Source organism: Sminthopsis crassicaudata, chromosome 5 (assembly GCF_048593235.1).
Source record: "Sminthopsis crassicaudata isolate SCR6 chromosome 5, ASM4859323v1, whole genome shotgun sequence".
Taxonomy (NCBI): Eukaryota; Metazoa; Chordata; class Mammalia; order Dasyuromorphia; family Dasyuridae; genus Sminthopsis; species Sminthopsis crassicaudata.
Window position 1 is genome coordinate 200,486,998 of NC_133621.1, and position 13,959 is coordinate 200,500,956.

The window sequence follows — 13,959 nt, forward strand, 5'->3', positions numbered from 1 at the left end:
GGCCCATGCATGCCTGCCCAAGTTGCAAGATTGTTGTATGTGTTCTTATATGTTTTGCCACAGGGTTCCACCCTGACTATAACTGTCTGTTATCTCACCTCTTTGACAAATGGCCACTCCATCATTTCTTCCTACCATACATTTCCATGATAACATCTTTTATTCTTGTTCTTTAAAGATTCTCATTGATTATCTGTTGAAGCTTGTTCATACTTACCATGCTTCTCTCTATTACTTGTAATATACATTTTTAATTCTTCAAAGACTATTATATTCCATGTCTCACTGTCATACAATATTAATAGAATGTTTCCATAGCAAGCGTGGGGTAATTCAGGGAACTTTGCACGTTCCCTAAAGTAAGCTAGTCCATTTCCTGAATGCTGTCTACTCCCTCTGCTAGACTCTGAGCTTAGCTTATTGTAATTCTGTATTATTTGTCCTACATATACCTACTGCCTTAGGACTAAGAGAGAAGAAGTACAAGCAGCCCTCCATTCCATTGCGCCCATGGGTATTCTCCCTTTTTTAGAAGTGGCTTAACCCCGAACTGTTACTATTAGCCTTCTTGAATCATGATTTCCCTAATAATAAATACGTTTTATATAGATAACACCTATAAAGATTTTGTAGAAGTTGGGTTCCTGGCAGCCTCACTGTGAAGGGATGAAGGTGAGTGAATTTGACTCATCAGATGAAGAGCCAATTGAAAACAAACAGAATCCATTTCAGGTATCATGACAACCCTTGCCCCTTGTGAAATGCTCTGTTTTTAGATTTATGTTCTCTTCTGGGTTGTAGATGTAAAGATGTTAGGAGAAATTTCCAAAAGGACATGGTAAAACTAAAAAACTATGGTATACAATTTTTTTGTGTATATATTTTTGTGCTCTGAAACAGAAGAGAGCTGTCAAAATATCTGGTACCAAACCTTTTGGACATCTATTAACAACACTGAATCATCATTCACTGCCATTCATCCCAGATGGACTTACCTCTGCCACAGAACTATGCTACAGAATCCTGTAGGAGCTTGCAGTCTATCTTTAAACTAACCAGAAAAACTGAATACATTGTAATGGAGGACTTGGATGATCTTGTTTTGTAGCATCTTGTCTCCTACTATATCTATCTGATACAGTATCATCACAGCAGGCAATTGACATCCTTCCAAATTTAATAGCATATGGAGCCATGGAGACTATAAAGCAATATAATTATCTCCATGATTCTCAATATAAACTGACTGCAATCTGTCAACAAGCAACTCAGCATCAAAATTTGTAGATAAAGAACAGTATCAATTTACACACATAAGTAAGAGCCTTTCTGAAATTTTATATAATCATCAGAAACTGTTACTAATTAGTAACCAATTCAATGAACCAATTCAAATGAAAACATACCTGTGTGTGTGTGTGTGTGTGTGTGTGTGTGTGTGTGTGTGTGTAAAGGGTTTTTTTGGATAGTTTTCATTGTGTGTTCTTATTTGGGGATAGTAGATGTATCAAAATATTCTTTCTATAAATGAGTTTCTTGTAAGTTTTGTATGATATTGTGTCGTAAGATTGCATTTGACAAGCATTTAGATATTTGTTGTGACCCCTATGTAATACTAATTAGTCAGAAGAATTGAAACTATGATGGTCCTTTGCATCACTATGTAGTGCTTGACTATGAGAAGACTGGAAAATGCTCTGGGTACCTTGGTTCTTGATTTTTGTTGATTCTAGTTTACTTACTTTTAATTATCTGCATCCTGACTGTTATATAATTTTTTTTCCTTTTTGTGTACTGTACATCTGAATTTCTTTCACTTACTTTTCTCTTTTTAACCTATAAAATTATATATGTATCTGTTTTCTTTAAAGGTCTCATGAATTACATGCAACAAGACTCAACTACATTAAGAAAATCTAAACCAATTTAATAAAGAGGTATTATGTTTTAAATTATGTTCATAAGAACACCCAAAACTCTCACATGAACTTTCGATAGGGAAGACAACAATAATTTTAATTGGTCATAGGCAGTGATTCCATACTCTATAGAGTATTGATGTATCTCTAAAGTATAATCAGCTTCCATTGTACTTTAACACTAAGACACTCCAAAGAAAATCTTTGTCTATCAATAATCCAACAACTAAAGCACATTTTGCTAATAGAATAATTGTAGTACTTCAAAGAGATGCTTCAAAGTTATCATTGTTTTCAAGAATTGTAAAACACAAAACTTATCTGTGACAGAAAGCTCATTATATTAATGTCTATTTTAGCTAATTAGAAAGTCATCTCACAGTGGTACTAAGAAACATGCATATTCCATTTAGTCCAAGTGAAAATCCTAGTTACTTAAATTACTTTCTCAAAGCACAAATGACAGTACACATTACCAAAAGCAAAGATTATTTTTGAAGTTGTTGGAGGACCACACCTAAGTGTGAAGGGGTGGGTTGGTTCTCTGGAAGCCCTCACAGCTATGAATCATAACACCCCTGAAGGAATTGCAAATCAGCCTTTACTTGCTCAGATGTTGTTTGTGGATTGGGAATGAAATAAATTGGAGTAAAAAGGGAAGAGAATGCAACTGCCTTTCAGTCTCCTTGTATTGTTATCATCCTCTCACATGAAGGATCAATTCTGCTGAATAGAATTAGATCCCCAGCAGCCAGTAGCATTGGCTTCTTAAACAAACGGTGAAGTCAGAAATAATGAAATAGCACAGAGAGTTTCATGAGAAATCACATTCTGCAATTTGAATAAAAGTACAATCTAAACAATTTTTTTTAACCTCAGATCTTGATTTTGCTTTCACATATTATAATTTATTCTGCCAACTCTTTTATTCAGGATAATAGAGAAAGATAATGCTTATGTTTCCATTTACATGCCATTTTAAAAAATCTTTAACATATAGAAATCTACTTAACTAATTATTTTAAACAGCAAACAAACAATATTTTCTCTATAATAGAAATATACAAGACAAAAGAAACTTATTGTACCTAATACTGCAAGGAGTTGTTGTTAGTGTATGGCATGATAGTTGGAGAAGATCTTTTCTCTTCTTGATCTTGGGTGAAGAAGTTCATTATGAATGACATAGCCAAAACGGGAGTGGCAAGGTGTGGAGAGAATAAAAACTAATCTGAAAGAGTTTGATAATCCACAAAGCAAATAAGAAGTAATTGCAATTCAAATTAATAGCCTAGGTTGCTATCGACATAAACTACACAAACCACAAATACTTTGTGACATGACAGTTTTTATTAAATATACAAATGTAGAATAAATCCATCGAACATTAAGAACCAATTTTAAGTTGATTTTCTTTGGTCACATATAAAACTTTGTAAGGTTAAAACATGATTATTTTAGCAAATGGCAAAATGCTAAAATAAACTATATTTTGTTCAACTTGTCAGTCTTAATGTCCAGACTTATCTCTTGTTCCAGTGTACTACTTAATTGCACCATTATTTCCAGGAGAGAAAACAAGAAAATTGTAATCAAGGAAATGCAGATTATGTATAGAAAAGAACTTGTCAATTTAAATGTAAAATCTAAAATGCCAATTCTGAAATACATTAAGACACTCTCTAAATTAATGTACAATGAATACAATGAACATTACTAAAACCAGTAGTGCTTTTGAAGTGACACCATTATTACATTACAGTAGCACCTCATACTTAAAACTCCCAACAAATCAAATAACAAAGTTAAAATTTGGTGATTAAAGCTATATCCTTAGTCTAACTAAAGCAGTATCTTTTATAATTAGATAGTTACCTCAAACAGTAATAGCAATAAAAGCAGAAGAACCCTACTTTCCCCTCACTACAAGCTATTATTATATACTGATTAACTGAATTTATTCATATCAAAATATTCTTTGCACAGTAGTAAACAAGCATAAGGCTAATACTAAAGAACTTGTTTCTGGAAAAATAATTTAATATACATTATTTCACTTTATACAACCTGACATAAAAAGTTGCAAAAAATTTAAGAACATTTTACATTACTAGTGAACAGTTATCAAGATTTTCTTCCTCACAAAAATGATTATTGCCATGTCAAAACATAGTTCTTATTTATCAATGCTTCTGAATGACTTACAGTTATATTGTAGCATTTCTTGCCAGATGCACAACATTTATGGAAAAGCTTATGGAAAGATCAAAGACACCACATAAACGCATTTGCAGTTTTGATAAATTTTGAGATACAAAATGTCCAACCAATTGAAAATCTGCTATTGCATATAGGATTTTCTAAGTACACTCTAATGTTAACTTACATTAAAAGTGAGGATCAATAAACTGCATTTGCAGACAACTCAAGGGGAAGGAATGCTATTTTATTTCTTCCAAACCAACAGCATCTAAGAAGGTAATATTTCTCTATCTGTATTTCATCTTAATTGTAAAAAGTTGATTGAAATTGATGATCTCAAATGACTGAAACATTAAAAATTTGACATTAAAAAGATTTTATACAGATAGGAGAACATGCATAAACAATGGTAGTTATTAATGTTTCTTTAGTTTCTTTTTTAAAAAATTAGCAAATTCTAAGATATTATCTTTGATACTCATGTATGCATATATGTTTACACATATATGTATGCACATATGTAAAATATAAACACACATGTATATGTACATATATTCCCTCCTTTCCCCCAACTGAAAAACAAAGGTGTTGGGATTGATATCTCAGATCTCTTTCTAAAAAAGGTAGGGTAGTAAAGTGACAGAAAACTAATTATGGAATCAGAAAAACTGTGTTCAAGATTCACTTCTAGTACATCCTGGCTCTGTGACCTTGAGCAAATACTTTTCAGTGCTTGCTAAATAGTACAATATTTTCTGATCTGGTTTTTAAAGAGTGTCTCCTCCCATCACTTACATTAATAAAATCACAGTTCTCAAAAAAATAAAATCTTTTCAATGGAATCTACAACTTTTTTATTATGAATTAGCTCATGGTGCTAGAGAGGACAAGGTTGTTTATTGATTTTTTTTCTATAACTAGAAATTATTTTTAATTATAGTCAGCTATCTGAAAAACATATGCCCTTGGGACATGATTGGCAAGAACTCTTTAATGGTTCCACTCCAGAAGAAAAAGAACATATTCTTACTAATATTCAAGAATGTGTCTGAAATCTTTCATGACATTTTTTTTGAAGCAAAAATCAGCTAATTTTTTCATTAATTATTTCAACTTTTTAAAAAAATTATTTCTGCAGTGAATGAGAGTCCATTAATGTTGGGAAGAAGTCTTTGTGAATGAATCCAGGTATTATCCTTTGAAAACCTTAAATTGGTTTGCTATAGGCTAAGTATGGGAAGAAAGAATACATTTATAAGATGAAATTTGTTCTATTGGAGGAATAATTAGGAGCATATTTCTCCTTTGTTATGGCTCACATTTAGAAACCAGTTCTATTTGTTAATGGAAAATAAGCTCCCTTCAAATCAAAAGAACTATACTCAGTGCATAATAAATGTTTTGTATTGAGTCACACCATTTAAACCCACCTCATTTTGAAATAGTATTCCTTTTTGGGTGGTGGTGGTGGTGGCAAGGCAATTTGGATTAAATGACTTGCCAAGCATGACATAGTGAGTATTAAATGTTTGAGGCTGAATTTGATCTCAGTAACTTCAGGACTGGTGCTCTATACACTGTGCCATCTAGCCACCTCTGAAATAGTATTCCTAATGGAATTGTAATACCTATCTTGGTAATAGACATTATTTAATATCTAATGTGCATTAAGCTAAAAATAAAATAATTCATAAAAGTATTTCTTTACTATGCATAATTTTGAGAATTTTGTTTAGCTGAAAGTCAAAGACTATAGAATTTGTTTGGACAGAAAATTACCTATTTGGCTTAGCTCTACTCAGCTAATAGTACAAATAGTTTCAAATGATCTTAAAATGCAGATTTAAAAATTTTGGATGGCTCCTACTTGGCCATATGCTTATCTGAAAATAGATTTTAGATTTGTTTTGTAACATATATACATGCTAAGTATGAAGTATATTCTATTTATGTGGGGCTTTGCTTTGTGCATTCTCAGATTACTTAACATGAAGACTCCGATGTGGTAGATGTTAGGGACCTGCTTTTGGAAGAAGACTTTCTACATTTTATTACCATCTACTTAAAGATAGTCTTTTCCCTTTGTTTGCATAGTCAAAACGAACTATACCATTTTAAAACTACCAGACTGAGACATCTTTTCTGGTGATGTTCAAAGAGTGGCTATCCTGTTCACTCCCATGATGGCTTCTCCCACCAGGCTCTATAGGCCTAAGAAATGGCTCAGGGTTTGGTTTTGCTGATTGTTTTTATTTCTAGGCACAAGTGGTAGAATCTCTGGATCTGGAATTGAATCATGATGATTATGCAGGCAGGATTTCAGGCCAGATTTTGCAGTCAACCTGGCAAAGAAGTCAGGACTGCTAGGACCTGAGTCCAAGGGGAGCTCTGGATTTGGAACTCTGGTGGATCCATGCTGTTTCTACCAAGAACAATTTGGGAATTGAGTTAAGCTACGAAATCAAAAAGAACTCCAACTCCCACATTTGCTAAGAGGTGTTTTCTGATATGTATGTTTGTCAATGTTAGTCTCATACATTCTGATTTAGGTCAAATGTGGTCAGAGAAATACAATTAAATAATTGACTTGATTTGTGTTTTATATGTCATGTATTCTAGTCAGTCACCTATTGAGGATAAAGAATTATAAGCCTGAGTGTTTCCCTGATATCATTGGGATGTCAGGAAAAAAATAAAGAGGGCCTCTGCAATGTTGATTGAACCTTGTGTGGCAAACTTATGGAGGACATAGACAAGAGCTTATATAGAATGGGCAAACATGAATGGATTGACAGTTTTATCATTAGAAGGAGTATAAAAATCAATGAGGTCACAGATACATTGGTGTATTTGAATTACAGTCTAGTCCCAGTGGTAATCATCTGAGATCCTTTGAGCCCTAAATTTTCTGATTATAACCATAGTGCCCAAATGGATGAAATTCTATGTGAAATGCTATATAAAGTTATAGTCATGTCACTTGCTTTCTGCGAGTTTATAATCTAAGTAGCTGTTTCTAATGAAGACAAGATAGAATTAAGCTATCTTAATAAGAAAAACTGAATTTGTCTGTAGCTTTTAGTGTGTTTAACATCAATTCATTAATAATCAAATATTTTAAAAATGCCAGATATGCTCTAGTCAGCATGTTAAGGACACAAATACAAAAAAAAAAAAAAAAAAAAGAAGAAGAGAAAGAAAGAAAAAGAAACAATCTTTTGTTTCTTAAAAACTTACAGAAAGCAGGGCAGGTCATTAATGGTCAGCAAAGGAGCCAAAGGGTCAGGTATCCACTTATATTTGTGCTGGAGTTTTGTTTGGTTGTGTCATTCACTATTAGGAAATTGGGGCAAAAGTAAAACAAATCCTAAAATAGTGAGCATTTTTTCTTTATGCTCTATGTAGTTTTTAGGAATATTATATTTATTAGCTAACATCTTCATTCATATCTCTGGATGATCTAGATGATCCTTCCCTTTTCCCTCAATAATCTGAAATTTCAGATATGATATCCACTAAACAAATGGTGGCAAAAGGGTTATATCATAGTTCTAGTTTTGCTTTTTAAATTTTTTTGTCACCTTAATAAAATTTGCTTAAGGTTTGCTTAAGCAAATTTACTTCCCCTCTGTTCACCTCTGCTTTCCTCCAGTTGAGACAAAGATATTAACAGATAATATATTCAAAAAGATCCAAAAAGGGGACAAAGGAAATAAGAAGAAATTTCCTGTGCACGGGAAAAGAATGAAGATTGTATCTAGATACTGGAAAGAAGGAAAATCATATTGTTTATTTGTGTTAAAATTTTGAGGGTAGGTTAAAAATTTGTAGTTATACAGTAGATTTCAGGTAGGTTGATGCTTTAAAAATAGTAATTCTTTTCTCATTTGCCTCTAAGCCTGGGAAGTAAGGTCAAATACACTGATATTCTATTCTCTTGAGAATTATTACTAAAGAAGTATGTGTGTGTGTGTGTGTGTGTGTGTGTGTGTGTGTGTGTGTGTGTGTTCACGTCCTTTCTCACCCCACAACCAAATAGAACTCTTTTTAAGGCATAAAGCAAGACTTATTTATCCTTGTATTTCATCAAGTCTTAGCACATGTTCTATACATAACCATTGGATAATATACATTTTGTTGAATGAATGAATATATGAATGGAAACAGACTATTTTGACACTTAAAGTGAAACTTACTATTTTAGTTTAGCAAAGAGTTCTATTTTTTTCTATTTCCCTACTAGGCCATTCTAATAGAGAACTCACCAGCTTGTCACAGCAGATGGATCAAGATGGACTGAGTTTAGAAGCTGATAGAGCCCATGTAAAGCAGTCCTAATGAGCACTGATCTTTGTTTTTGCTGTAACTATGGTACTATGTCTTCCTTCTTAAATTAAGTGATCAAATATGTCAGTAACTGACACTTCTGGAAGATTTGCTGCCATTAACTTTGACTCGACAGGTGAACATTTAGCTTATATGGTTGCTCTTTGGCATGTCAGAGAAAAATAAGGAAGGCTTCTAGCATACTAAGTATCTAAAAGTCCTATGGGATAGTCAGTCATATGATCCTTGCCACAGTATTTCTGGCTTCTTACTTCTCTTGCTTTGGTCTTTTCTTTGTCAGTTTGCCTTCTCCCCCTTCTCCTGCAATAAGAGAACACAAGCACAGTTATGTAAAATAATATAACACAATTCTAAATAAAATGCTATTCTCTATCCTCATTACAAGAAGAAATTAAAATTAAAACTTTAAATAAATATTTTTAGTTTTAAATTCCATTCCAAGATATTGTTGTAGTCAGGACACTGACAATATTTGTCACAAATTTTCACCAAAAATTTTTTAGTCTTCAATGACTATACTATACTATACTAGAGGTCAAAGCTGACTGTCTTTCAAAGCTGGTTTCTTTATACTATTGTTATTACAAATTTTTTTCCTACTGATTCTGTTTACATCATTCTGCATTAGTTTATATAGTTCTTTCCAGGTTTCTCTGAAACTATTTTCCAATTTCTTATAGTATAATTCTATTCTATTCTATTTATATATAATTTGGCTATTTTCCAAAAGATGGGCCCCCTTTTAGTTCCCAGTTCTTACTTCTTCAAAAAAGATGCTACAAATATTTTACACCAACATAGTTTTCTTTCTTTGATCTCTTTGGGGCACAGACCTAATAGTAATATTGCTTAGCCAAAGGATATATACATCTTCAAATCATTTTCCAGAATGGCAAGATCAATTCACAGCCCCATCAACAGTATATTACTTCATATGTACCCATACTACATTTCCAGAAATTATTATTTTCTTTATTATCTTTATCAACTTTATATGTGAGAATGAACCTCAGAGTTACTTTCATTTGTATTTCTCAAATTATTAGTGGTTTTGGAGCCTTTTAAAATTTGTTTCTTGATAGGTGGATTTTTTCCTTTGAATACTGCATATTCATATTGTTTGACCTATTAGAGAATAGCTCTTTTAAAAATTATGTATCTTGGATATGAGATTTTTATCAGAGAAATTTGCTGTAAAGCCTTTCCCTAGTTATGCATTTATCTTCTAATTTTAACTATATTGGTTTAGTTTGTTTAAGATCTTAAACATTTTGTGTAATCAAGATTGTCCATTTTATCTTCTGTGATTTTCTCCTGTTTTTAGCTATAAACTCTTCTTCTAGTCACATATTTGAAAGATAATTTCTTTCTTGCTCCTCCAATTTGTTTCTGATATCATCGCAACTCAATATTTGTTACAAGGGTTTGAATTTTTTCCCCCACCCCCCACCCCAGTGGTGGTGTTAGGGAATGGAAGGGATGGAAGAAATGGAAGAGAAAGAAAAGAAATGCTTGTTAAGTAAATAAAATAAAAGTTAATGAATCTATTCAAGTTCTTAATATGTTTCTTGTTTATCTTTTGTTGCTTTTATATAGAACTAAAAGAGAAATATTTTATAGTCTATTTTTGTCTATTATCTTTTTTATTTGTAGTATAATTAGCTTTTGCTTTAAGTGCTTAGCTATTATGCCATTAAGTACGCATATATTAAATATTTATTTCATCAACTATGGTGACTTTAAGCATAATGTAAGTTTCCCTGTTTATCTCTTTGAATGACATTTATTTTTACTACCATGATTCTTACTCATTTCTGCTTCTTTGAATTCAACTGAGGCTTAACACATTATTCTCCAAATCTTAATTTTATCTCTTTGTGAATTTTTTTGTTTTGGGTTTTTCTTGTGAATAATATATTGTTAGATTCTTCTGATGTATCTTTTTCCATTTTATGAGTATTCACATTCATTGCTATGATTGTTAACTATGTGTTTTCCTCCATCATATTGTCTTATAATTTTTCCTTTCTTACTTCCTTCAAAGCAAATAAAGAAAAAAAAAGAGCATAGGTATCTACTCTAATAATGTATAACTGGAGCCATTCTTCTGCCCCTCTTTTCCTTTTAGCCCATATACTAATCTTTGATTTTCCTTTTTTTCTCTTCTTTAAAATCTGCTCTTCATAGCTGGAATTAGTAGTACTTTTGAATAAGAAATAAGGGTCTGATTCATGAGATATATGCACTCCCTAGCCAGCATTTCCATGTTTGTATATTCTTCTGGTATACTGTCCCTGCCAAACTCACCTCTCTTTTAATCTTTGCTGTCATTAGAAGACCATTTTTTTTTTCCAGCTTGGGTATCATTTTTCAAATCCTTACTGTTAGTAAACCTACAGAGAAAACTTGTGGCCAAATCATATCTACACAATATCACTTGTATAAATCAACTTTTAAAATTTAATCTTCTGCATTATTTCTTCCATCCACTTTTGGAGTCCTTATGGCCAGCCATTCTTTTTTCAGAAGTTGTATTTGTTACTTGTTTTAGAATTAATTTCTTTTTTTGTGGGAGTTACCCTTTTTGGGCTTCTCTTATTCCATAGTATTTCTTTATCATGCCAAGACGAGACCCACTAAAAGTTTAGTGACTTGCTTCTGGAATTCTTTATCATTATAAACTTCTAGAAATATTCTTATCAAGCATTAATATGGGTACTAAGGATTCTGTACATATTGCCAGGATTGAGACTGTATTGGCTATTTTCCTATTACATTCATGTCTTCATTTTTAGTTCCTTTTTATGACTTTGTACTTTTCCAAGTTCTATCCTATTTTATAGTTCCTTTTCCCTGAATTTTTCCACAACTTTAATCTGGAATAAGAAACAAGATCTGGAGCTACCACCATCTCCTGCTTTCTATGTGATTCCCTACTTGCCCAGTACACTGGCCTCTATCTTATTCCTCTTGTGTTCAGTCACCAAATGGTAGCTGGTTCCCTTACTCAATGATTCACAGGCCAAACAATATATCTAAGACTTGCGATCAACCTGGGTACATGCTTTCTTGGGAATCCCAGCAATAGTTTCTAAGAAGGCTCTGATCTGTCTATTTCTCAACTTTTACAAATGATATGTCTCTGACAATTTATAACTAATATTGGACTGACTCAAGGGGAATTCATTCATGCTGAGTTCAGAACCCTGACATGTATTTAAAACACACACACACACACACACACACACACTGGACATCTGGTCTGATGCTTCCTTTTGTTTTTTAGTTGCATCATTTCTTCTTTTGGTGCTCTTTAAAATCTTTTCCAGGGGTATTTCTTAGGGGATATAGACTTTTCTAGACATTTCATATTGCCATCATTGTCAATAGTTTTCAGTAATTTTCCCAAAGTCACACAAGTAATAAGTGGCAGATTTAGGATATGCACTTGTGCTATCCCATTATTTCTTTTCTTTTCTTTTTAAAATTCCCTTTCTGATTTTATATCTATTTCTCTTTTTTTTATTAAAGTTTTGGGTTCCAAATTCTACCTCTTTCTTCCTTTCTCCCTCTCCTCCCTGCTCTCTAAGACAGTAAGCAATCTATTCTCACATTTTAAACCCAATACTTTAAAAACTAATTCTGCTTTTGTGACAGTTAAGGTTGGTTTTTTTTTGGTATAAAAAATTAATCTCAAGGAAGCAGAAAATTCTCTCCCTAATTGTTTATCACAATGATAGAGATTCTTAGTCAGGAGAAAGAAGGAACAGTAGAGGCAAACTCAACCCAACACTAGTCTGCTTAGCAGTCACCAATTAGCTGATTGCAAAATGAAGTGAGAATGCAGACAGAGAACTTTCACAGTTCTTGTGTCTGACTCACATGACAGTAGAGGTGATGCCAGGCTCTTTTTTTGATGCTATCAAGGAGATTTACAATAGTAGTTAGTCTGGGAAGCTTCTCTTCTACATTTTACTAACAGATAATAAGGATAGGTCTCTTTTTAAGAACTACTACTGTTAATGAGAAATCAGAAAGCAATTGAGACCTCTCTTCCCTAACTCCCCTTTGTTTTACAGTCTAGCAAAAATGCTGTTGATCATTGTGCAAGAGAAGTGAGGCAAACCAGAAAATGGGGACTAGGATGACCTAGGGAAAGGAAGGGGATAAAGGTAGAAAATGTTTTGCTTATAGTTTAGAAACCAGTGGCAGTAAGGATTGGGATTCCTTTAAGAGAGAACTCTGGGAATGAGAAGTCAGAAACCAGTTATCAGTCAGGGAATTTCCTCAGAAGAATTCCCAAAAGATCATGTGATAATGGTTGCTAGATTACAGACTGCTTCCCCCCTCCCATACTAGGACATAGCCCCCCCCCCCATACATTTTTGTGGCAAAAAATATATGGATGTAAGGTCCCTACCCCTACCCCTACCCCTACCCTCAGTAAGATTATGTAGTTGGTCAAGTAGGACAAGCAGTATAAACTAGAAGACTGGGACAAGGAGGATCCAGGAGCTCACCTTTAGAATAGATCACAGAAGAACTTTGAGTACTTTGGTAGAATAGGAAATTAAAGAGAAGGAAATAGGAGAAAAAAAGAGGAGGAGGAGGAGGGAGGAGGAAGAGGACAAGGAGGATAGCTTGGAAGATTTGTTTTCTATGAGACTGCAATCTCTGTCCTACAACACTGTAATTCTCCTCTTTCTCCAAAAATAAGAGATCTTTCCTCTGTGCTGACCTCTTACTCTTGAAACCAAACAGGAATAAGATCCAGAGGTAGTCTCCAGGCTAGCTCTCCCCCTTCCACCAGGGATATGGAAATTACAGACCATATGTCCTAATGATTATCAACTGACTGAATGGGAGAAATAGGCATTTTCTGGATTTCTTAATATTGAAACCCAAATGATTGTAGTTCCAGGATACTCATGTGTTGAAAGTAGAAGAATTTCCTTTATCAGCTTTGACCCAGGACTTACCTTGTGGGGATTCTAATTGACTGCTGCAATTGTAAAAAGACCATTCTAGCTTATCTAAAGGAAAAGTGGCAACAAGAATTAACAGCAACAAATCTTCTTCTGGAGCACGAATGCCACTGGATGATTGTACCTCTAAAATCATCCTACTGTTGTGCTTTCATTGTTCAAAGGACAATGGAGACAACTAACCAACACTGTTCCACATTGGTTTATATTTTCCTCTTTCTGTTGTTTGTAGTCATGAAGTTTGTTAATATTATCTCTCTTCAAGGCCAGTACAAATTTATTGAAGCCTTTCCTAATTCTCACAAATGTCAGCACCATTCATCCTTCCTGATTTTTTGGTACTAATTGCATACATAACCTCTTTTTTATATATCTAAGAACATGTAATTCCCTGAAAAGTATAGATTCTTTGCTCATAAGAACTATTCAATTTTTATCCTTATTAATTATTATTGATTTTATTAATATTAATTATTAGATATCTTCTATATATACATCAAGATAGA

General features: G+C 33.1%; 1 protein-coding gene and 1 pseudogene across 6 annotated transcripts in view; one reads left to right on the forward strand and one right to left on the reverse strand.

Annotated features, from left to right (window-relative positions):
* Positions 1–280: 280 nt before the first annotated feature.
* LOC141543932 (cyclin-dependent kinase inhibitor 3-like) lies at positions 281–8,459 on the forward strand (annotated as a pseudogene).
* The window catches only part of IL2RA (interleukin 2 receptor subunit alpha), a 37,561-nt gene continuing 31,490 nt past the window's right edge, over positions 7,889–13,959 (reverse strand). For all 6 annotated transcript variants that reach the window (XM_074269440.1, XM_074269437.1, XM_074269436.1 and 3 more), the window contains one exon: positions 7,889–8,768. In XM_074269440.1, the coding sequence (XP_074125541.1) occupies positions 8,651–8,768 (118 nt within the window). In that variant the 3' untranslated portion in view covers positions 7,889–8,650. The remainder of the gene's footprint in view (positions 8,769–13,959) is intronic.